The sequence below is a fragment of the Girardinichthys multiradiatus genome, chromosome 8 (assembly GCF_021462225.1).
Source record: "Girardinichthys multiradiatus isolate DD_20200921_A chromosome 8, DD_fGirMul_XY1, whole genome shotgun sequence".
Classification (NCBI taxonomy): domain Eukaryota; kingdom Metazoa; phylum Chordata; class Actinopteri; order Cyprinodontiformes; family Goodeidae; genus Girardinichthys; species Girardinichthys multiradiatus.
In genome coordinates, this window is record NC_061801.1 from 11,807,938 (window position 1) to 11,834,615 (window position 26,678).

A 26,678-nucleotide genomic window follows, 5' to 3' on the forward strand; every position below is an offset into this window, starting at 1 on the left:
ACAGACTCTTCATCACTCTTTCCGAACCATTCAGAAACAGTTATAGCCAACTGTGTTTCAGGGGTGGGAATCTACTACAATATGGGACTGCCGATGTTACATGTCCTTCTCAAAATATTAGCATATTGTGATAAAGTTCATTATTTTCCATAATGTCATGATGAAAATTGAACATTCATATATTTTAGATTCATTGCACACTAACTGAAATATTTCAGGTCTTTTATTGTCTTAATACGGATGATTTTGGCATACAGCTCATGAAAACCCAAAATTCCTATCTCACAAAATTAGAATATTTCATCCGACCAATAAAAGAAAAGTGTTTTTAATACAAAAAACGTTAACCTTCAAATAATCATGTACAGTTATGCATTCAATACTTGGTCGGGAATCCTTTTGCAGAAATGACTGCTTCAATGCGGCGTGGCATGGAGGCAATCAGCCTGCGGCACTGCTGAGGTCTTATGGAGGCCCAGGATGCTTCGATAGCGGCCTTTAGCTCATCCAGAGTGTTGGGTCTTGAGTCTCTCAACGTTCTCTTCACAATATCCCACAGATTCTCTATGGGGTTCAGGTCAGGAGAGTTGGCAGGCCAATTGAGCACAGTGATACCATGGTCAGTAAACCATTTACCAGTGGTTTTGGCACTGTGCGCAGGTGCCAGGTCGTGCTGAAAAATGAAATCTTCATCTCCATAAAGCTTTTCAGCAGATGGAAGCATGAAGTTTCCAAAATCTCCTGATAGCTAGCTGCATTGACCCTGCCCTTGATAAAACACAGTGGACCAACACCAGCAGCTGACACGGCACCCCAGACCATCACTGACTGTGGGTACTTGACACTGGACTTCTGGTATTTTGGCATTTCCTTCTCCCCAGTCTTCCTCCAGACTCTGGCACCTTGATTTCCGAATGACATGCAGACATGCAGAGCTGTTGCTCAGTGGTCCAAAGTGGTCCAGTGCTGCTTCTCTGTAGCCCAGGTCAGGCGCTTCTGCCGCTGTTTCTGGTTCAAAAGTGGCTTGACCTGGGGAATGCGGCACCTGTAGCCCATTTCCTGCACACGCCTGTGCACGGTAGCTCTGGATGTTTCTACTCCACACTCAGTCCACTGCTTCCGCAGGTCCCCCAAGGTCTGGAATCGGCCCTTCTCCACAATCTTCCTCAGGGTCCGGTCACCTCTTCTCGTTGTGCAGCGTTTTCTGCCACACTTTTTCCTTCCCACAGACTTCCCACTGAGGTGCCTTGATACAGCACTCTGGGAACAGCCTATTCGTTCAGAAATTTCTTTCTGTGTCTTACCTTCTTGCTTGAGGGTGTCAATAGTGGCCTTCTGGACAGCAGTCCGGTCGGCAGTCTTACCCATGATTGGGGTTTTGAGTGATGAACCAGGCTGGGAGTTTTAAAGGCCTCAGGAATCTTTTGCAGTGGTTAGAGTTAACTCGTTGATTCAGATGTTTAGGTTCATAGCTCGTTTAGAGACCCTTTTAATGATATGCTAATTTTGGGAGATAGGAATTTTGGGTTTTCATGAGCTGTATGCCAAAATCATCCGTATTAAGACAATAAAAGACCTGAAATATTTCAGTTAGTGTGCAATGAATCTAAAATATATGAATGTTAAATTTTCATCATTACATTATAGAAAATAATGAACTTTATCACAATATGCTAATATTTTGAGAAGGACCTGTATATTGGGGATGGAGATTGAACTGCAACCTTCGGCATATGAATGCAAGGATAGTTGTACTAAGAAGGAGAGTGCACTGTAACAAGTCTACTAGCATAGCAAAAAGTTGGATTTTAATGGTGTCTTTACTCCGATACCCATCTCTGCATTTCTGTTTTATTCTTTTAGAAGAAAAGGGGAACAGCTAACTTTTATTAACACCAAACCCAGCCAGCCATTTTACTGCAGCAGGTTTTCAACAAACCTACAAAGATGTTGAGACAGAAAGTTTAAAATGTCCTACTTTAGGCAGTTCCTCGATCTGATTGGCATCGAGGTAGAGCTCCTGCAGCGTCTTCTCAAAGTTAAAGATCTCCTTAGGAACGGTCTCCAGGCTGCAGTGGGAGTAGTCCAGAGATGTCACCGCCTCCTCCTCACCCCGCAAACACCGGCATGGCACCAGGCGAACAAAGAAGCTGCGCTTGGACATCCTCAGGGACTGGAGAGGGAGAGCAGAGAGAATGGAGAGGGTTCCTTGATCATTACCGTAATTTGTTTTTAGTGCAGTGAGAGAATATATAGTTGCAACACACAGCTATGTAATTTTTCATCATAACCATAAAAGTTCTAATGAAACTTTTGAAGTGAGCCCTCCCCTCATTGGAAAAAAAGACAGTTGCTTTCTTCTCTTAAATATTTAGGCTCCACGTCAAACTGACACAAGCTCAGTGCAGAAATTAAAGCAATGGGTAATTTCCTTTCAGCTCCAAAACTGTTTGTGCATGGTTAGGTATAGCTCTGGGACTCTTTTTACTCTTGGGTCATCTTATTGCATGACTGGCTGATTTATGATAAACATACATTTCCTAAAGAGTTTCATTTGGCTTGTTCTTCTTATCCTGCTCAACATGAATGTTGTTGTGGTGAACTGAACCTCCCATCTCCACAGCAGAGGCCAAAAAAATAATATAAATTCAGTTTCCTGTCTAAAAGGGCAAAGTATCTTATTCACAATAATCCAAAAGAAATCTATGTATACATATGTATTTTAATACGTCTTCATAAAAAGCAGAATTAGTAGAAGAAAAAGATAATTGTCGGTTTTCCTTATTAACATCTGGAGAAAAGACATCATTTCAATGATCGACAAGCTGGTGACAGCATCATGCTGTGGGACAACGACCCTAAAAATACGACCAGAGCTACAATGGAAAGTTTAAGATCAAACTCTATTCATGTTAGAACATAAAGTGCAGATAAACCCCATACCATGAACTACAATCACATCTTTAAATACAATTTTAAAAGCAATAAGGACTGCCTTGATGCAATAGATGTTTGGATGTCAAATTTCCAGCGCCACACATTCATACTGTGCATGCCAATAACACAATTAGCAGGTTGGGTAGTCTCTAACTGAATTGTTGCCCACACCAGATTTAAAATTACAGATGCCAAAACCTTACAAAAAAATGATAATTGCAATGATTGAAAAGAAAGTCAGGAAAATGTAGGTTAAGTGTAATCAATGACGGCATTGCAATATTCAGCAACAGTATCAAAATTAACTGATTGTCCTGATAGGAAACATTTCCATTTTTATATGTGCAAAGCTAGTGGACTTAAAGACTTCCAGCTGTAACTGCAGAATATTGACCCAGGGGGGTCATTTCACACCAAGTATCATTTCCCAACTACTTTGTTTACAATTTACAATTATTTCTCATCAAAATAAAAAAAAAAAAAAACAGAAAACAAAGAAAATTGAGCCTTTTTAGTCCACTTCCCATTTTTTTCCTTCATTTTCTGTGTTAGAAAAGGCATATGTTCAATGACTGACTCCATATTTTGGAAGTTTGAAGCAAACGTTTGGGTTTTTAGCTGGATTTATAGAAAACTGCGTTCTTAATGCAAAAATATTTAAGACACTAACTCTGTCCCATCTTTTTGAACAAATAAAAAGCTTAAAGGAGGGATGTGGTAAGGAAATATTAGTATATGCTGTTTATGCTTAAGTCTGGGGTCAACACCATGGTTTTCTCTAAGTACAGTGCCCAATATGGAATGTGCCCTGGTCAACAGAGCCAGTGTTCACTGGAGCATGCAGGGAATGTGACTTTTCCTCCCCCTCATCTTAATCTGAATGCTGCCACAGCACATAATCTCAGCGCACGTCTTTCACTGTGCATCTTTACACCCTCACTGAGCTTGAATATTGTGATGGTCTTCTTCTAAATTAAAGCCAGACTCTGTCTGGATCAGAAAGAGTTATTCAAAAGAATCTACATGAAACCTTTTTTGTTTCCAATGAAATTCAATCAGCTGTGTCCAGACTAGTCCCATCATATTTTGGCAGGTATGAGCAGATATACTTGGGCTGCACAGTGCGTAGGTGAGTTAGAAAATATAATTAATTTGGCTATCCTGGCATTTTTCATGCTGAAGGATATCCATCATGTTCTTCCTGATTATATAATACAGACATTTTCCAGAAGGAGCCTTTAAAATCTGCCTAAAGCTATCTGGAAAGATCAACAGTCAGCAGTTCCTCCATTTCCATGTATGCATGAACTTGCCCACACTCAGGAGGTATGCACAACCAAGAGGCTGTCTGCATCCCACACAATCAGTGCCACAGAAGCAGAAAGCTCATGTATAAATACTCCTAAGTAATCTGTTCCATCACCAGAGGGGTTGACAGAGTGCCTGGCTACATTAACCCAGAGTAAAGAGCATGTATAGATGGTGCAGACTATTTAGCATGGGAGAGGGGAAGGGGAGCAGTTGTGGGTTATCGTTAGGTATGCAAGAAAAAACAGAGAAAACTTACAGGCGCTGTCATGAGGAATGGGTGTAGCATAAAGAGCAAAAACAAAACAGGACGGGCAGAGAAATGATAAGAACAGATGAGCAAAACATGTTAAAACCTGCACAGGAATTCATTCAGATTTAATGGTTTCTAACGGCTACATATGTAAGCAATAAAGAGCATACACGTTTGGCTGTATTACCAAAGAGATGCTGTTAGATTGTAATTGGGCACATTTTTTTTTTCATAACATGTACTTATGCATCGTTGATTAAGACTCTAGATGCCACCGAAGATGGCAGCCTCGGCACTTCGCTCTCTATTACTTTGTTTGTTTTGGGGTGCTTCTGCTGTTTGCCACCATTTTCTGGTCATTTCTACTAGAGAGGAACTCCTAAACATTAGACAGTCTCTAGTAGGGCTGCACCATATAGGAAAATATTGCAAACATCAGTAGTCATATAGGCCTATTTTCTTTTTTCCTCTCTTTCTCTAACATTCTGTCACCTTTATCATTTTGAACAACCAAACAGTCCTTTGTTTATATATATATATATATATATATAATATATATATATATATATTATATATATATATATACAGGTCCTTCTCAAAATATTAGCATATTGTGATAAAGTTCATTATTTTCCAAAATGTCATGATGAAAATTTAACATTAATATATTTTAGATTCATTGCACACTAACTGAAATGTTTCAAGTCTTTTATTGTCTTAATACGGATTATTTTAGCATACAGCTCATGAAAACCCAAAATTCCTATCTCACAAAATTAGCATATCATTAAAAGGGTCTCTAAACGAGCTATGAACCTAATCATCTGAATCAACAAGTTAACTCTAAACACCTGCAAAAGATTCCTGAGGCCTTTAAAACTCCCAGCCTGGTTCATCACTCAAAACCCCAATCATGGGTAAGACTGCCGACCTGACTGCTGTCCAGAAGGCCACTATTGACACCCTCAAGCAAGAGGGTAAGACACAGAAAGAAATTTCTGAACGAATAGGCTGTTCCCAGAGTGCTGTATCAAGGCACCTCAGTGGGAAGTCTGTGGGAAGGAAAAAGTGTGGCAGAAAATGCTGCACAACGAGAAGAGGTGACCGGACCCTGAGGAAGATTGTGGAGAAGGGCCGATTCCAGACCTTGGGGGACCTGCGGAAGCAGTGGACTGAGTCTGGAGTAGAAACATCCAGAGCCACCATGCACAGGCGTGTGCAGGAAATGGGCTACAGGTGCCGCATTCCCCAGGTCAAGCCACGTTTGAACCAGAAACAGCGGCAGAAGCGCCTGACCTGGGCTACAGAGAAGCAGCACTGGACTGTTGCTCAGTGGTCCAAAGTACTTTTTTCGGATGAAAGCAAATTCTGCATGTCATTCGGAAATCAAGGTGCCAGAGTCTGGAGGAAGACTGGGGAGAAGGAAATGCCAAAATGCCAGAAGTCCAGTGTCAAGTACCCACAGTCAGTGATGGTCTGGGGTGCCGTGTCAGCTGCTGGTGTTGGTCCACTGTGTTTTATCAAGGGCAGGGTCAATGCAGCTAGCTATCAGGAGATTTTAGAGCACTTCATGCTTCCATCTGCTGAAAAGCTTTATGGAGATGAAGATTTCATTTTTCAGCACGACCTGGCACCTGCTCACAGTGCCAAAACCACTGGTAAATGGTTTACTGACCATGGTATCACTGTGCTCAATTGGCCTGCCAACTCTCCTGACCTGAACCCCATAGAGAATCTGTGGGATATTGTGAAGAGAACGTTGAGAGACTCAAGACCCAACACTCTGGATGAGCTAAAGGCCGCTATCAAAGCATCCTGGGCCTCCATAAGACCTCAGCAGTGCCACAGGCTGATTGCCTCCATGCCACGCCGCATTGAAGCAGTCATTTCTGCAAAAGGATTCCCGACCAAGTATTGAGTGCATAACTGTACATGATTATTTGAAGGTTGACGTTTTTTGTATTAAAAACACTTTTCTTTTATTGGTCGGATGAAATATGCTAATTTTATGAGATAGGAATTTTGGGTTTTCATGAGCTGTATGCCAAAATCATCCGTATTAAGACAATAAAAGACCTGAAATATTTCAGTTAGTGTGCAATGAATCTAAAATATATGAATGTTAAATTTTCATCATGACATTATGGAAAATAATGAACTTTATCACAATATGCTAATATTTTGAGAAGGACCTGTATATATATTATATATATATATATATATATAATATATATATATATATATATATATATATATATATATATATAAAATATATATATATATATATAATATATATATATATATATATATATATATATATTGCACACACTGATTTACATTAGATATATTGAGCAGCCTTACTCTCTAGGCATATTTACTTAAATTTTCACTGAGATCTTGGTTGGTGGTGTAGTGGATCTCTATGGGACTTCCGGGAGATGCAGACAAGGTAAATGTGAAGGCGGGCTCGTGAAGCCTGGGGTACAATAACCCTGCACACCCTTGCCCTCAATCCACCTGGCTAATGTCCGCCGGCTGGCTAAAAAAAAAAATTAAGAAATGCTGCTTCTCAGCTCAAAAACCTCCACGTTTACAGATCTGCAACTCTCCATTTCATCAAAACTTGGTTTCCTGAGAACACGCCACACTTCAAACTACTATTGCAGGGTGAACTACTGAGAGGACCTCCCTCAGTAAGGTGCAGCGGTATTAAAATACAGCAAAGGTCCAACTGTTAAATTTGAAACTGACAAGCAGAGTTGTATACATGGCACCTGAAGTGTTATAGCCTATCAAATATTACATCCAAGCATTTTTCTGCCATTGCTGCACTGAACATATTGAAATTGGAATGATAATCTCAACTCCACATATTGTGCAACTCCATTTACAAATATTAATAATACTGGGGACAACCCAAGGCAAGATTTCTGCCTCAAATGCCAACCTGAGAGATTTATGATAATTTGGACGATTCAGAGAAATAGCAGCATTTTTCTAAAGCACAGATAAGCAACACAAAGCCTTTCAAAAATAAAACCACAATAACTAAATAATCAACACCACAGGATAAGTTCATCTGTCTGTGATGCTACACCAGGAGAAGAGTTGTGCAAGAACGATCTGTTAAAGTCTGTGTGATATGCTTGGATCCCTAACATTTCACCCACTTCTTTTTAAATATTTCTTGTATCATACTGTAATGTGATGAAAATGGTGATTTCCCAGCATTTGTATCATTTCCTCCTTGGTTCAACTTTACATGATCCCAAACATGTGATCGACAGAACTGCTGGACAACAAAGCTCCTGACTAAATCCAAGTAGAAATCCGGTGTGCAAACATAAGAAGTCAAAATATCTGCAGTAAGGCCAACAACAAAGAAATCAAATAGTTGCACTATGAGAGTATGTGAGAGCACAGGGATTTATAGGCTGCAATACCTACAAAAGGTACAAACCGCTGTTATACATGGTTTTGTGTCGTTTGAGACTGTAATGCATTTTAGTTCAGAACAGAAATGTAAATAAAATATCAGACCTGGACTAAAATGTAATTATTAAGATTTGATCAGAATATCGATCAAAAATGCAACAATTGGCCAAATCATCATTTTTGAAAAACATTTCTAAATCATAATGAAAATTTCAACCTGACCTGATGCCATAACGCCATTTGCTGTTCAAAATACTTTGTTTTAAAGCCTTAAAGTACTGCTTCCACAACAAATGTGCAATTTCTGCGCACTACCAGCTTGAAAGCCCCTGTCAAAATCGATATTTTTAAATAGCAAGAGGATTTAGTGAATTATCTGGTAGTTTGGAGAAGTCAAATTATTTGTGTTGCTGTTTAGACAAAAGTGAACTTTTTTTTTTCTTCAAACTAACCTATGTGCACACTTTGACAGCATCAAAAGCATAATAAATAAGTGGGGAGTTGGATAAAGATGGAATAACTGGGGGTTATGCAATTCACTCATATTTTAGGCCCAACAAAGGCTCCTGGTTTTAAAATTGAAAACTTAACATATTAAAATAACAGAGATGAAGACGTGTATAACTAAAAAAAACATTAGAAAAGAAACTTAATTTAAGAACTGTGTATAATCTTTTTTTATGAACCAAGTTAGTCTTTATGTAAAAATTACCCAACGACATTGTGACCCCACGAAAATTGGCTTTAGGCCGCGAAGCCCGACCCGACCCATTAGACAATAGCCAATTTATTTCCAGACAGATGGGGAAGTAAGAGAGCAATAATCTGACCTTCTTTTGAGAGACTTTATTTTTGCTCACAGTGACAGAAAGACAGCGTATTGCCTGCCTCATTACAAGAGTACAACGGATTATACCTGTCAATATCCTGACTGAAAACCTTTACAGTAGTTGTAATCTTTGACAGTACTGTAAATATAGATGAATTTATAAGCAATGCAGATTCTTCAATATTCACATAACCCAAAAAAACTGGTTTTATTGGTTTATGAAAGTAATAATGGTCTTAGTCCAGCCCGTTTATCTGATTTGTTTTCACCATAAGTTTTATTTTTATTTGGTGTTATTGCATTTTCTTTTGCATTTATTTGTATATTTTTATCCTTTTACCACAATTTTAAGTTCAATAATAAACTCAATAAATGTTTTTTTTTTTATCTAAACTTCATATATTCTATCCATCTGTTTGCTCAGTAAGGAAAGTGTTTTTTCAGCTCAAAATTGTCTGGCATATTATTCTTCTTGTCTATTATTTTTAAACTAACCAGAGATGCACTGATCACCTGTTTAGGCAAATACTGAATGTCTGAGCTGCTGATTCCCATCTTGAACGATTCTGATTTTTCTTTCTATAAGCTACAAAAGAAAAGATGCGTTGCAGGTCCCAATGGTGCTTATTTTGAGTCCCACAGTAAACCAAGGAATTGTAAGCATATGCCTCTTACATTCATCTGATCTTCATATATTAAAGTAAACCTCGTGATTCAAAGAACATGATGCTGGTTAATACATTTAGAGATCTAAATTGGTTGGGATTCTTAGGGGAACAAGCTGCTGGTGAAGGAGATATAAGGTGGTGATGTGCATCGATGCTCCACCTTCCTTATGGATATCTTCACATTTGTGAAGGTTTTTGTTTTTATTAAACCTTTATGTTCTGTCCAGTTTTTTTTACATAAAAATAAGAGTTGGGCTGCCTAAAGCATCCCCAGAAGTAATCTGCAAGGCAGCACACTAATGAGAACAGCACATCCTACAGCACAGATAAGCTCATCCACTGACCTACATGTTTCTGGAATGACGACTGACCACTCGCCAAACTCCATCAGGAGCTTTCACTTTCTGAAGTAAGGAAATTCAAGACATGCTACACAGATTCCAGCCATGTTAAGCTCTCAGCAGAGATATTGCTTCTTAGCCTACTTCTTTAAGGAACACATCATCTTGCTAGTAAATGCTTCGCCTGAAAGCTGAGAAACTGGTAAAAATCCTAAGAATCACAGTGTGAACTTTCACAAACAGTGGCCGCATTTGTTGAGAAATTTCAAAAATGTGTGGGAATGTGGGAATTGTGGCCGTGTGACTTTGCAGCCTGGCAATGAACTTTGTGGCTTCCTCTGTGCAACAGTGAATAAAAAAGTCCAGAAGGTAGAGCAGTCACAGAATACCATTTACTCACTCACTCACTCACAGCCAGGAAACCACTTTCCTCTAACAACCCCGCTCCGTGTAACTCAAGTGCCTCCCGAGTCAGGGCTGCTGCTATGGCGACTATGATCTGGGGTACAACTGGCTAATAAAACCCTAAAGTCTTAAACACCACATATAGAGGTGAACTAACTAAATATGTCAACAGTTTTTTGACTAGTTTTAACAGCTATCAATTCACCCTCACCTTTGGGAAAAGCCTTCCTTAAGACCTGCAGTCAGCTGAGAGTTATGTTTTTTTTTTTTTTTTTTTTTTAAAGCAAAATAAAATCTTGGCAGCCTGGGTTTGAATTCAACTTTAAGTGTCATTTATTAGTTATATATTTAATTATCTATTTTATTAATTAGATTTAATTCTTATTTCTTAGTTATTCCTAATTCATTATTTTCATTGGGATTGTCATCATTATTATCATTATTATTACTAGTTGCATTTATTAAACATTTTGTCAACAATATTTTGTTCTTTAGTTATTGTTATTTATTTACTTCTGTACCATTTATGGTTTATATTTTAGAATTTTATACTTTTTTCTATAACCTGGGTTTTGTTTTCATCTAGAAGAGTATAATTTATGACTAATAATTTATTAAATGTACCTATACAATACTCTGTGCTACACCATAGCAAAAGTGCTCTACAAATTATTTCTGATTATTAATAAAAAGGCTGTGAATGCATTCTTACAACCCCAGAGGTCAATTAAATATGTTGGGATACAATTGTTATTTTCTAACAGAAAATTTTATATATTTGAAGATATTTACCATCAGAACCGATGTTCCAAGCTGACAAAGGCGTGGAAATGTGTGATCGTCTTTGAGTGTGTCGGGGTTAAGCGGAAACAAACACAGCTTTTGACAGTGGCGAACAGCTTGTGTTATTTATAGGAGCCCTCTGGTTGATATGGCAGAATATGATTAGTACAAGCTAGCTCCTGCTTTAGGAGAACAGCTTTTCATCCAGATTGCAGTGGCCTGTTATGGGATTGCTTAGCCACAGCTGCAAATTTACATCAGAGATTACAGTGACAGAAACAATGCACAGCGGGGGACACAGCAGCTCACAGGAACTAACAGGGTTGGTGGTGCTGCCTGAGTCTGAGAAGGAAGAGGAAAGAGAAAACCACTTCCTCAAAATAGGTGGAGAGCCAGCAGGCTTTTTGTCTTGTTCTATGATGCAGCTTTAGCTCACCTTTTAACCTGGATGCTTTATGTTTACCACAGACGCTCACTTTATTTTTCACTCATTTAAAAAAAATGAAACAAACGTCAGTTTTTTTTTTAGGATTTCACATGATCTACAATGGACAAACTTGTTAAATCAGCAACAGTACCAATCCTGATTGTGCTTCTTTAGACAATGACCTATTTTTTGACTTTGACCAGAACGATAAATGATGCGACAATTGCTCAACACTTATAATTGCTGAAGCCCTTGTTATTGATCTGCAAACAGCTGTTTACCCCAAAACTAGTTCCACTAGTTAACTGGTGCCAGTGCTTTATTAGCACAATTTCTTTCCTTTTCCAATGCTGAAAACACCAACTCTTGCCCTGAAAAAACGTTTTGATCAAAGCACCAAATCTGAGCTGGTCCAGAGGAAAGAGACGATTTCGAAAGGAGATTCAATGAAAAATATTGTGAATGCATTGTGAATGCAAGTTATAAATAATCAATATTTAAAGCAACATAAGCAGTATAAGCAAGTGTTCAAGGTGACATCGGACACAGCATAAAAGAAAGCGACAAAGAGATCAGAATAAAAGATGCTTTACACAGCAGCAGAATTACTCATCCTTTCACTGACGAGACAAACATTAACAAAGTTCATCACTAGACCCGGCTGTCCATTAACTCTTCTTTTTAAACTGAGAAACTACTCGGTCCCTTTTCATCAGCTCAGCTGCTCTGTTTGGTGCCTTGATGTCTCTGCCAGCCTCAGTCTTGTTGACTCCAGCTGAGATTTCAAACTCATTTTTAAGACAAACTGCAGTTAAAATCCCCAGCAAGTTTAACAGAAATGAGCCAACGTCTGTTTCCAGCATGACAAAAAAAAAATCCCAGTTGTTTAAACTCTTTTCCTTCTAATCACTCCTTGATTCAGAAGGTTTTTCCTCTGCAGACATGTCCTTTGTGTATTGTTGTGACAACTGACTCTTATTCTTGTAGAGCTGTTCAATTGTTTCTGCTGTTGCCATGATGCTGTGGCTCACCTGGATGGGCGGGGAGTGATGCATTTAGGAGCATTAGGGAAAACTAATGCCTGGTTCACATGGCAGCATTTTAATGCCAATCTTTGCCCCGATCTTCCACTTCTGATATGCCCCAATATCTGTAACGTCCCTTAAGATAATCCTGCTGTGTGTGATGTGTGTGGCGTATTAAGAGTGATCTAGTCTGCTCAGATAGATGTCAGGACCATCAAGAAGCGAGGTGACAGGAAACAAGGAAGGGAATTACTCTGAACTCACGTTTGATCTTGAGAGGGTTTGCAAGATTTCCCATCTGACATCTGAATGTTTGAGTGAAATCTGTTCGTGTGTAGTGTGTTGTGCTTGTCGTGTGGCTGGACACCACACACTGTAGGACTAAACCTTTTCCATCTGATTTTTTTCATCACCACATGTGGGGTCTCTCGGGTTTTGAAAATCAGCCGACAATTTTAAAAGCCTGCCGTGTGAACCAGGCCTAGCTTCCAGCGAATTATTTGCAGAAGATTCTATGGCAATTTAAATAAATGTTAACAACAGAGTAAGTTGCATATCTCACGTGGCATAAATGTAGATTTTATTTTTCCCTAAACATTGATATATCGCGCATCTCTACTCTCTCTGCCTCCACGGAGACACAGAGCAGAAGTCCATGCTTCCTTTGATTAAATATTTCCACTAAGATTGGTGGATTTTATCAACGCATTTCATGCATACAAATAGCAGAACTCCGGTCAGTTCCTTAAAAATTAACAGAAAATATATACTGCAGGGGAATATAAACTGGGAGATGACTGAAACATAAAACTGGTAATATTCAGCCAGTGAGAAATATTTAGCATCCTCCCACCACCAACCCCCACCTTTATTTCAGGGTCCAAGCAAAAATTCCCACCTCCCTCGCAGGTCATTTTTGGGTAGTAGGATTTCTACCTATTTTTGTCTGTTTTGGTCCTGCTAAGGTTGGAAAAAAAAAAAAAAAAAAAAAAAAAAACAGTGACACCAAATCGCTGATGTAAATTCGTATTCTCAAAGAAAAGAAATCGTATTCACAAACTGTTATAGCATATTGTATTCATAAAGAATAAACCACAACTGTAAACCTGAACTTTGTGTTTGTAATTTCTTGAAGTTGTAACATTTTATTTTGTATTCTTATAGAGAAAATGTACAATACCTCTTTTGGATTTTACTTATGCACAACTATTGACTAATATGCACACATTTCCGTCTTTACATACACATTGTTTTTGACAGCGTTCTTACCCCATACCCATAAAACGGTTTTATTTTGTCACGAGTTCGTGATGGGTTGCTTAAAAAGTGTTGGTACTAGCACCGTCGTAAAAAGTTCAAAGATTTACTGGTAGGGAGTAAATAAGTGTTAAGTCATGATCTCACATTTCTCATGAATATTTTAACATGTGTTTAATTTCTACAAAACAGTAAACCAACAGAAAGCTCACACCAAGAGGTTAAACTGATATAAGGAACCGAAGCGTAATGCTTAGTACTACAAAAATATATAAAACATGCAACAAAACAATAACCTAAAAGACAAAGGATGAAACTGACCTTAGAAACAGAACAGTATAAATAATAAGCTCCATGTTAATGGTGTATGAATACAGCTTTTCTAAACAAATACCTCCACTTTGATTTACCTAAACTATATTATAGCCTCTCAGAAAAGGATAGCAGATATTCTCAGGTCTCAGCTGGTAATAATGGTCTAACCCAAACAGATGCTGCAAGTCGCTTCCCCTTCCTTAAACAACCACATGAGATAGCCGTTAGAGAAGCCACTCTAATGTGGGATGACAATGCCAGGATTCATCAAGCTCAAACTGTGTTCAGAGAGCATGAGACATCATTTCACACATGCCTTGACCACAAACGCTCACCCCATGGACAATCATTGACATGTGCTATCTTAGTAGTGTAGAAAGTTGCAGATATTGCCCAAACAACTTTACAAGCAAGCTAAGAAAAACAGCACCCAAAACACAGTTGACTATAGCTGGGGAGTTTTAGAAACTTAAAACTCTGTGTACATCCTCGATCTCGATCTGTCCACAAGAACAGAACATTTGATCAAAATGATCACCAACATAAGTAGTAAGGTCCACTGTCTACCTTTATGTTGTAGGCGTGAGCGTCTGTCTGTACATAAATCTATAACCTCAGAGTCACTGTTAAAACGGTCTTGTGTATTTATTCATGCACATCAACTTGCAATCCAAATGAGACATCTGTGATTGATTATTGTAAATGTGTATGGCTAACTAATGACTTTATAAAGCTATGAATTTTGTGAGTGCATTAGCCATTGAAGGGAAGTTGTAATTTTTACCCAGATGGGATTCATCTCCAATTAGATCAATGATCTACTGGGTTTTATCATATCAGCATCATATGGAACCAGCTTGACTCATTTAGACTTAACTATTGTATCACGGACAAAATATTACAAGTTACTAGGTACTGCAATGCACGTGCAGTTTGCAGAATCAGCTTTTAGAAAATAAACTCCAGAAGTTTATTTTAACTCACACCAGAGAATAAGCAAGACCACACTCCAGCATTATTTAAAGTTATTTTGATGAACTTCTAGAGAATTTGAGGAAATTAGTTAAATTTCTGTTTGAAATGCTCTATATAAATAAAGTTGATTCTGTATCAAAATCTAAAAAGCAAATTAATGCTATATTATTATAAATGATAACAGAAATAATTATTTTTTTCTTTTACATAAATGCAATTATATGTTATAAATGTTTGCGTAAATAATATACCTTCTATCATAAATGGTCATTTTTATTTTTCAGTCTTATATAGGTTATTCTAAAACATTGGAAAGGCACCGAAATTATAATGAATTGTATTTAATCCCATTGTTTGTGGTAGTCATTTGAGCGAATATGTCACATATAGCTAAGACCACCAGGGAACTGCTCCTCCTAACACAGTTGATATGAGGTTAAGACAGTAGTGCAACAACTGAGACCCAGAGCCATGTACCCAGGTAACCTAACACAATGTACAACTCCTGATCATAACCACAGTTGCTTTCTATTGAACTGCTTTACATGCTTGATGAACGTAAACCCTCCTGAAACAATGGCTAGAAGTGCAACTGAAACTGGTAAAAGGACAAGCCTTTTCGTAGTATCACAAACAGGGAATGCAGCTGGGGGAACCTGAAGTTCCAGTTTAGTTTTCCCTCTGGCTTTCGTTCTCACCAGTGAGCTCTGGTCTCAGTGGTCTTATATGACTCTAAAAAAACAAAACCACGATTGTTTTCTTTGAACGTGGTGAAATGAGGGTCAGTAATCAGATCTGTGACAAAGAGCTTTTAACAGCATTTCCTGATCTTCTGTCCTGTACAGAACTGCTCTGAATGAATAATCATCATAATGACTAGACATTTTCTGCCTACCGACATTTGTGTAACACTGGATTTCATTATAATTAGTGGAATATGTTTGATTTGCAACAAAATCTATTTATAAAAGTCAGAAAAGCATTCTCGCTGAATCAGATGATGCTATAGGGGCACGTTGAATATTCAGTTACATTAAAGTCAGATTTTGTTTAGTCTAAAATTAGGTGGAAAAGTTCTTTGAACTTTAGGAACACATCTAATCACCCTTGCCTTTCTGCACATCTGGAGCCAAAGTAATGTGAACTCCAGCTAATTCAGGCTGCCACAGATCTACAGACATACTGAATATCCTGCATCATTAGCTGCACAATATTAATAAAATAGCCAATTGTGAAATTGTTGAATACTGTGCTAATGGTATCTACTGTTATTGAGTTATCAAGTCTTCCTCACTCTTCACTTTTATTTTCACCATCATAATGTCCCATGACTCTGAGCTTCATCATCCTGGGGCCTCATGTATGAAGCGTGCTTACGCACAAAAACGCACAACTCGGCATGTATAAAAACGTTGCGTGAAATGGTGCTTGAATCCACGCTTACTTATGAACTGACAGGAAAATGTGCAGAAGCCACGCAGACCTTTTGAATTGACAACTACAGTGAACTAAAACTTTCCTAAACCACTGAAATATGACTCTATTCGGCATTACTTTTATTCATGGAGCATCAAACCTGATGTTTTTTCACGTGCTTGAGCTTTTATGGTTCAAACATGAGCGATGAAACTGCATTACATTTAACCTCATACAGTAACGTAACATCTCGGAAAATGATGGAATCCACAGTTGGATGTAAACTGTAAAGCTTCCTCTGTTTTTGTCACCTGTAGATGGAAATGTGCATCGGTCTGTGCACTGAGGAGTATAAAATGCATGGGAATCATCTAAGCGGCACTTTCATTCTAACTGAAAAGGAAAACGGTGTTGGATGTGCAGATTATATCCCAATAAGTCAGGTCTGATGATTCCTAAGGTGAACAAGCTGTAGACAGTCACACATGTCCATAAATAGCTGTGTAAAGTTGCGCGTAACTGTGGAACAACGGCAGCTTTGGTACAGCTGGAGGGCATCACCAATGGAAGAAGTCAGAGGGAGTGTTTTTTTGTCTGAGATCGAACTGATCTGCTGGCACATGATGATGCATGTCTTATTAGCGTATTAGGTTTAGATTACACAGGCCAATTATTTTGGAGTTCTGCACAGAGCTGGCCCACACGTTACAGAGCGACACCGGGAGGAACCATGCGTCGCTGGTGCCAGTTGGAGTTCTCACTACGTTGCAGTCCTTTCAACCGAAGCTTTTCAGAGGGAGCTGACTGACAGGTTGGGTATTTATTCATCCTTGAGCCAGGCCATGCCAGCCATATGGGAGGGCGTCATCCATATGTTGCTCAGATATATATAAAGTTACCCTAACTAGTAGCTCTCATTTGAAGTGAGGAGTCGATTTCTGAATGTAATCAGAGATACAGACTGGACTGCTATAAGGGCCCCATCTGTAAGTGAATATGAATTTATGAATAGAAAGCATTTCCATTTAATATATGTCAACCTATTTGTGTCAAATGTGTCTCACTAATGCAATGGCACGTTGGTCTCCTCAACTCATGATTCCTTTATGCTATAACAATAACTCTAATAATTTTAATTATAATAGTTGTGTTGGTAACAAACCTCCAGCAGGCTCCGTGCATGATAGTGGCTTCTAGGTAATTTTCCTTTTTTTCTTTTTGTTGTGACGTCCTGAATCGTTTTAAAGATTTGAAGTACTTCACAGTATGTGTGGTGACAGTCTTTCTAATAGAAATATAGGAGGCATATTCACAACATTATAATGATAAGCATTTAACTATAATAGAGCTCCATACAGCAGCCAGACAGCACCATTTGGATCTATTGCAGACATTGTAGAACTAAACGGGTTCGAGCCGACAAACATTTTATTTTAAGTCAGGTTTTGGCTGCTGATGTCATTGAAGTAGTTGTTGGTTTGATGCAACTGACTACAAACATTCCTCATGGTGTGTAGACACAGTCTCTCTTAGTGTTTTCCACCGAAAGGAACCGGTTCAGTTCTCTGACTGCCACAGCACTGTTACCATGGTTATTTGGACACTCGGTGTGTGCCTTACGGTTACTAATCCTACTCTGCAGGAGCCAGGCAGTCAAAGCACCATGTGCAGCTGCGCAGAATTCCTTGCAAATTGGAATGTATGAAGGCTACATGTGCGGAGAAATGTCTATGCACAGTTTCATACATCTGAATTATTTTGTGGGCCGCACTTTTCAGTATTTTTCCCTACTGCCAACTTTTAGTATGAAAGCTGCTCACTCTTTAGTACATGAGGCCCCTGATCTCCAAACTCTGTACCAGGTGCAGGCAGCAAGGGTTGCACGCCTTGGCGTGCAGGGATGGAATACAGGTGCAGTAGACCATCAAATATTGCCTCCAATTTGTCCTTGTGATACAATACTGGCACACATATTGTGATGAGCCATACAATTGTTAAGGATTAGAAAATAAAGCAACAAGAAGGTGACGGTGACAAATTTCTATCCACATCCCAACACAATGCAATATGTAAAAATGATGCATCATAAATGACACACAGTTCACATAACATTACAGGATGTTGAAAATGAGGTTTCACTAAATGTGATGCCTGTCTTTATGCTTGGAACCAACATACATGATGAGATTAGTAACAGCAGCTTAAGATCTGCTGAAGGACCTGCCCTTTTTGAAAGTGGAGCAAAAAGCCGCTGTGCGGCTGATAATATCCTCATTACTGGGAAAAGGATGTAATGAACACATTACAACTTCTAATCAGCATCTGTGGTTGCAGGAAACCAAGTCAAGTTGCAGTGGGATACATTTTCTCCCTCGTCTACTCTGCATGAGAAGCCTGAATCTGGGATAGCTTCATCCAATACCCTTTTGAGATGACAGTCATAATTACTCTAATGAATAATTCCCCATGTTATCTAAAGACACAGATGAGCCTGAAGAAAACGAACACAGTCCTACTTTAACCTAATTTGTTCAGGTCTTTGCAACTCGAAGGTTACAGAGATGCCTCGGATCCCCCAGACACCGATATAAACTTGGCAAAAGGCAGTCCTCCTTCAAAGGTTACATTCTTACTAAAACACACCGAGGTCATTAATAAGCATGTTTATGTTCTGGCCTTTTGTGCAAGCTTCTAGTAGTCAGTCCTGTATTTCACTTCGTCTTGAAATGTTCGTCTATGGGAAATATGTAAACAGGAATTGCACTTAAACCAACGCTGCATTAAAAAGTACAGCGCTGCCATGAAAAGATGATTTTATTAATTTTCCATAAACGCATTCATACAAAGTCACAGAACACAAATACTAGAGTACCCATACGCTGCAACAGGCCCTTAAGTATTAAATGCTGATCAGTTCTGACGGAGTCATTGCAAAAACATTAAAATTATTAAGCTAGATTTTTTTCGTTGAACCTAAAAATAGCTCCTTCTTTATTACATAACTGGAACTTCATTCTGCCTTAATTGGTTATGGCTAGTGATGTGTTTTAAATTAAATAAGTTAATAATGAAAACTTGTTTTAAAAGATTTAGGTGAAAGCAGGTTGTTTTTTTGTGGAATTTATAATCTTGTCAAAGGCCTACATATTCTCTCATCATTCCAGTCATGCTCCATTTTTCTGCAACTTAAGAGATTAGCAATAAACTGAAAAGACATCAAACATTTGCTCGACTGTTTGGCTAAACAACAAGAAAAAGAAAGTGTTGCCATTGACAACCACATTAAAACAACTTCTTAAGACATGTATCTGCCAGGTGGATAATGTAAAGTTCTCGAGGGACCGCAGACTTTTACGAACTACCTGCTTTAGTTTCTGAAAGCCACTTCCTGGCTACATGAAGACATATCGAGGGTGCTGCTCAAATGTGCAACAAGACGATATCCTGTGAAATGAGCTCACCGCAGCTGGCAAGTGATACTAAATCTTGATTAACCAAGAGAACGTCAAAGGATTTTACAACACAAAACTTATAATCACTTTAAGACATCTTTAAATAGACACATGTTTAATTGTTGAAACAGTGATATAGGCATATCTATAAGACAAATTACATATATCAGTACATATGAGTAAAACACTGTTTTTGGTGCACACCATGGCCGCCAATCTCTGATCATATTTACCTTTCTACAGTGGAGTCCATGTATGTGAGATCTGAGGCAACGTAAAAGTCATTTAGTTTAAAAACAGTTCAGGGAACAGAGAGAGATGCAACAGGATGAACAGGTCCACTGACTGGTGACATAGTCTGCCTAAGTATTTGCATAATGTCACAACATGTATACAGACCAACTCACATTTGAAATAATATAGCAGGTCACCCATAATGCTTTGCTCTATACCTTCCATCAAAGTTCCAGAAAAAAAAAATTCGGATTGTTAAAAAGCTTGAATAAGAAAATAAGCATAAAGGGAACAGAGGAAACTTTTGCTTTAAGTAAGACATTACATTACTTCTGTACATCTGTGGTAAAGGTTACATTTTTTTGGACATATATTTCCTGAGGGAGGCCCCAGCATCAAAGGCGTTGACTCAAAGGATGTGAACCAACAGATGTATAAACTTCATGGTGGATACTGCTCTGGTTGTACCTGCTCTGATTTTTATATTTTAAATACAAAACGTCCTGAAGCAATTGTTTTTATTTCAGTATGTTTATATCTGTCAGTGAATTCAGTTTGTTTTTCAGAGCACTTTATTCCAAGGAAATAACTCCCTAAGCAGCTCTTTATCCATTTCTGGGGAGGATTGTTAATGGCCTAAACTAAACGGGGAAACATGAGTGTTGGGAAACGCAGCACTGGAGGTGTCACCATTTACAGTAACACCTCTTACTTATGTTGTGGAAGCGTAAACATTATTGCAAAATTAAACAGCCAGAGGTTTGGAAATAAATAGGAAAAAAATGACAAGCAAATATGTGATCCTTTGAAGATCATTACAACTATACCTGATAGTCATTAAAAAACATAACCACCGTTGCATTTATTTAAGCTTCTGAAATTTAATTATTTAACAATTTCTTCAAGAGTGGAGATGCATGTGCTGGTCATATTAGCCCCCGCCAGAGGGAGATTTCATACCCAATGAATAAAAAAAAAAAACTAAAAAAAAACACGTTTTAAAGTAGGGCATTCAATAGAAAACGATGCAATTGTGATAGTTGCGTTAATATCTGATGCTATGCAGATGTTCCAAACCCTCTTCATAACCTTAACCATCTCAGACAACAATTGTACTAAACTGTATTTTAGGTGTAGTCATATTACGACGAGCATGAATGTATAGCAGTTAAAATACATTAGTCCATCAAGTATTACAGCTAAACAGTCCTTTGTTGTTTCAATATTGCACATGTGGATAATGTGATGATAACTGCTAAATTGTCTATCTCTAATTTAAATTAGTTTTCTATACTCGGCTTCTACTCTACTTTAAGAAAAGGTTGGTTGCATAAATCCATTAGCAGGGAGTCCTAATCTGTCATATCTTAAAAGAGCTGATTGGACCACAATTAATCAGAACACCAATCAATAAACAGTGGGTGTGAAAATCAATCTACAGAATATACATGAATACTTTAAAATCAAACATGAAATCTTTTGAGCGCAAGAAAAATGAATAAACTGGTAACTAATGTAAAACATTACAAAACAATGAAAACGTTTTACAGTTCCTTACTGTGAAACAGTAATAAAAGCATGGGTGTTCACCCTGTTCAACTTTGATGCTAATTATAACATGCATTTAGCATTTCCTATGTATCAGTTTCTAACAATGAAAAAACAAATACACCAAATTGTGAGTACAACTGCTTAAAAACAAAGCGTGTTGTCTCATCTTAAACTCATTCAAGCAACACGCCCTGAAGACAGATCTCCTAATGATCTAGGTCACACCCATGGATGCCCACGAAAGAAAGAAACTGAAACAATTGTACACTGGAATGTCAGGGTCAACAGCAATAATGAAAAGAAGAAAAAAAAAAAAGATCAAAACACAAAGAGCTCCTTAAAAAAAGACCCGTCATGGGTGACCAAGAGTAAAGGAGGATGTTCGAGCCGTAGCGGAGGAACTGGACCAGCAATCTGACACAGTTGCTTGTTTGTTTGTGTGATTTTCTATGTGGGCGAAACAAACTGAGGGAACATGATACAATTTGCCAAGACTCAATAACCAGGTCAGACATATTCAGGTCAGAGATATGCATCCATGCAGACATTTCAACAATTTCCTGCATCCATCCTGAAGAACACTGAAACAAATAAGGTTGCTGTTGAATGTCTCGTCATTGGATCTGCTCATTATATACTGTTTCGAACAGCCTGCAAATACTGCAGCCCTGAATTATATATACCCAGGAAAGTCTATTCACTAAAAGGAGGAAAGCTGCATATAATCTGCCATTAAAGAAACAGAATGTGTGGATATTATACATTTATTGGTAATTATAAAATACAGAATAATTAAAAATTCCATGAAAATACAGACTAACTGCAATTCATTAACTTATTAATGCAAAACAATTTTTCATCCTTAAATACAAAACAAATGACTAATAGATAAACTAATATAATAGATGAGTTTTCATTTCGTGTACGTCTCTGGAATATACGTGCACCACGGTAGCTAATTGGAACTAAAGATCATTGGTTATAGCTGTTTGGAAAGCCTTACAAAAATGCTGCTAAACAAATGGCAAAATGTATTTCACTCACACAAAAGACGTCTATAGGAATATAAGGAAGCAAACTTTCCCATTCCATTCCAAATAATCATGTCTTAATCATGTAAATAAGCTGGAAGAGCTCACAACAGATTCTGTATGTGAGGAATTTGGCCCTGAAGAATAAAGCTGAAGCTCCGTGAAAACAAGTTACCACTAACACGTCATCCTGACCAATTATAAGATGGCTGCGATTTATGAAGGGAACAGGTTTTGTGACATAGCAGTTCAACCACACCTGGGCTAACAGAGCCTGAGCTCTTAAAGGCTGGCGTCTGACAGAATGAGAAGCATAAAAAAACTAAAAGAATTCAAAAAAAAAAAAAAAAAAGGAAGATATTTTGAGAAGCACATGAACATTTAACAGAGCTGCGTGCTCACAAACAGGAGATCCATCATTAGAGAACTATGAATCATTGATTTTCTGTCTCATGTTATTTGGCACCTCTATCAGTGAAATTAGGAGGGCAGATAAGTATATTGAATGTCTGCTGTTGAGAAGCTTTTCACAATGACAAGTGCACAAACAAGAGTAAAGGAATTACAGGAGTCGTCGTCTAACAAGTAAAAGTTGGACTGAAGATAAACGGAAATCTCAGCTTTCAAACACAAACCTGTCTCCATCAACAAAGCAATGCAAAATCATTGCGTGCCTCCTGTCATTTGGCCTTTTTGCTCACACTGATCTCTATGGAGGGCTCCGAGACATCCCTAATGTGTGAATGGATGGGTAGGAACATATACATATACATTCAATTATTTCACAATTTTACTGTTACATTATATCTTTATCTATTATTCATTGATGTTGATACTTATTTCATAATGCTTCCATACTCTCTCATGCACACACTGTTGGACTGCCCTAGGAACCGCCTCTGGCCAAAACACCTTTATACAGTTACAATAAATAAATATCGTAAATTCCAGACTACAGAGCGAACCTGATTAAAAGCAGCATGCTCTAATTTTAAAAAGAAAACCAATTTTGTACTTGTACAGGCCGCACTGGATTTTAAGCCGCGGGTGTCCCACTTTGTAATACGAGATATTTACAGAAAAAGATTTTACGCATGAGGATGTTTTAACTTTTAATTTAATCCGTTTGTTAATATAAACAAATACATTTTGCAAATGCTTTTTTTTTTTAACAGTGCCTGTAACACGGCTACCTTTAAATATACGTACGTTATCAGTAACACACAAATTTCGTTGCTTATGCTTTTTTAGGATCTCGTCACTCACTTCAGCCTCTTCGTTGTCACTCTCACTTGAGCGCACCCGGTCCCGTTAATCACGCAGCAGTCCAGCCTTTCGAAACCCGTTGGTGATTTTCCATGTTGATGAGGGTGAATATAAATGACTGATTAACAATACCGGTAATTGAATTGTGAAAGTGTTCTTGATTTATCGCACAAGTTCATTGGACCTCTTTGAACTAATCATCAGTTTGATTCTTCTACTGTTACCAGGCAAAATGTTTTTGGCGGCATGAAAAAAAACAAAAAAACACGCATTAGCCGCACCGTTGTATAGGCCGCAGTGTTCAAAGTGTGTGAAAAAAATAGCAGTTTATAATCCGGAATTTACGGTAAATGATTTAACAATGTAACACTTAACAGTAAATCTGAGCTTTTTACTCAGAAATCAACCTGGGTTTAGCTGTTATTTATCATCACTGGATCTTTTAGAAAAAATATATCTTGTGATATTTTGAACTTCTATATTTTGGGTTATATGAAGAAAAACAAAAAAGCAAAATATAATCTGTTTTGTAAAGAAGATATGCTGCTATTCTCTTTAATTTGGTTTTACCAGTATAAATACCTCTGTCCCATAATCTGGAAGATTTGACTGTATTTTTAGATTTTTATTTATGTAGAAAAAGGTCCCATTTTTTTCCCATGTTTTATTTGACAGTAAACATTTTGTGAAGGCTGATAAAATTCTACATTTTTCCTGAAAGTAGCAAAAACATTTAAATGTTGATTATTCATAATACATAGGAATCCCCACAATAAAGTTTCATAAAATCTGTGACTGGGTACCTCTCTAGTAGAGGCTGCCAAGTTACACATGCTTGGAACAAAATAATGATGTGTTCATCAGCATCATAAAGTATGATTATATGATCATTCAACTGGATCCTCCCTTCTTTATTTTCCACAGTAGAGTCGCTGTGGGGCTGATTTAACAATCATGATATCAGCTTGTTGTGACACAGCAAAGGAACACACTTCCTTGTGTGTGGTTATTACAATACCAATTACTTATTAGTACACCATTTTTTCAGAGCAATTCACAAGTGCAGAGTACAGAGAGGCTAAAGTACAAAACATAGTTTGTGAAAGGGTAGCTAAGTGCTACAGAGCTCAGTTTTAGTAAGTAGGTAGGAAAAAGGGTGAACAAACTAGTGCATGTGCATATGCAATGTTTATGCACAAATAAGATATCAGTGGTTTAGGTTGTAGGGTTCGTGATGGACTTTGAAACAAGGTCATAAAGCAAAGGTGTCATACCACACCATATAATGGGAAAAAAGTCATAAGTGACTGAACTGTGACTGGATTTAGTGACAAATGTGAATAGTACAGAAGTCAAAAATGGACAGAGCATCTTCATCATCTTTCAGGTAACAACAGAAAACACATGATTCAAACATTATGTCACAATATTCCATCTTGTTTTTGGATTCATGATTTTCCTAATGTTGCGCTGCCCCAGAGTCTTTTCTGAAACTCTGTGTGAACAAATGTTAAATTCAAAATAGAACAACTAACTGTTGTTTCTAATCCTGTAGTTGGTCTGTTTTCCTGAACAGAACATTCTTGTTTCTTGTAAACCAATGAAAAGGGGAGCAACAGAATTACTAAACAAGCAATCAGGTCAGAGATTAATAAAGTGTAAAATGTAAAACTGAATTAGAGCTGTTACAACTAAATAACCAATGAAGAAGACCTGAATGAAATGAGTGGTCTGCCTTTCATACCTTGTCATTTATGATTCAAGGACCTGGATCCCAGTGGTTGGCCGATGACAGATCCAACAAGAGTCTGATTATCTGACAAAAAAGATAAATAAAAATATCAGAAACCCGGCATTAAAAGAAAAATCAATGCAAAGTCAAATAATTTACAGCTTTTAGTTTCATTTGACCAACGCATCTTGCACCATTATTGTCAATATAAAGCAAAGATCTTAGACCAGCTTTGAAACTCACAAGCTGTAAACTTTAACACATTTACAGTTTATTCCATGAAATTACATACTGCATGGGCAGATCACCACTTTACGCAGTGTGTTAAATTCCACAATATCATAAATCTACTTCGATGCTTTATTTATACAAACATGCTCAGTATGAGGGATTGCTGCTAAGTCAATGCAAGCGACTGTCCACTGTCGCTACATGCTCATCCAGGAGAAGTGAATGCTGCAAGTCATTGACTCAATGCAATCTGCAGTTATTTATTCAAATTGGTTAAAAGGTTTTTCTAAGGAAACCTTTTAACCAATTTGAATAAATAACTGAATCTGACTGCACTGTTTGATAGTAAGGATTAATTGGAATGTATATAACTGACTTGAAATCTGTACGCTTCGATTGAATGGACTTTGTTAAGTACCTTGAGACGGCATGCGTTGCGAATTGGTGCTATATAAATAAATTGAATTGAATTTACTTCTGTGTAATAAGGACAGTCTCTTACATTAACTATTTCTTCTAAAATCTGATGGGAAACCTGCAATATCCAAACAGATTCATCACGTTAAAAAGTTGGCATATTGACATGGCAAGTAGTCAAATCTGGGTTGTAAAAGCCATTCGTGAAGCTTTAAGCACAACTTTAAAATTTATTTAGGTTTAAGAGAGAGCTTTAGTTTTTTTATGGACAATCAGAAAATCCCTAAACTGTTGGGTTAGCACTAACATTAGGACACACAAGGGGCAGTAGCTTAAAAGATGATAGATTCTAGATTATGTGATGGAGATAGAACAAATGTAAAAGTTCTA

General features: G+C 37.7%; 1 protein-coding gene across 6 annotated transcripts in view; it reads right to left on the bottom strand.

Annotated features, from left to right (window-relative positions):
* Positions 1-26,678, bottom strand: part of erbin (erbb2 interacting protein) — a 70,868-nt gene that overhangs the window by 32,201 nt on the left and 11,989 nt on the right. For 5 of the 6 annotated variants that reach the window (XM_047372295.1, XM_047372298.1, XM_047372296.1 and 2 more), the window contains exons 2-3: positions 25,653-25,724; positions 1,979-2,173 (exon numbers count right to left, since the gene is read on the bottom strand). In XM_047372295.1, coding sequence (XP_047228251.1) covers positions 1,979-2,164 — 186 coding nt within the window. In that variant the 5' untranslated portion in view covers positions 2,165-2,173; positions 25,653-25,724. The remainder of the gene's footprint in view (positions 1-1,978; positions 2,174-25,652; positions 25,725-26,678) is intronic. The other variant, XM_047372297.1, reaches the window with a different exon arrangement.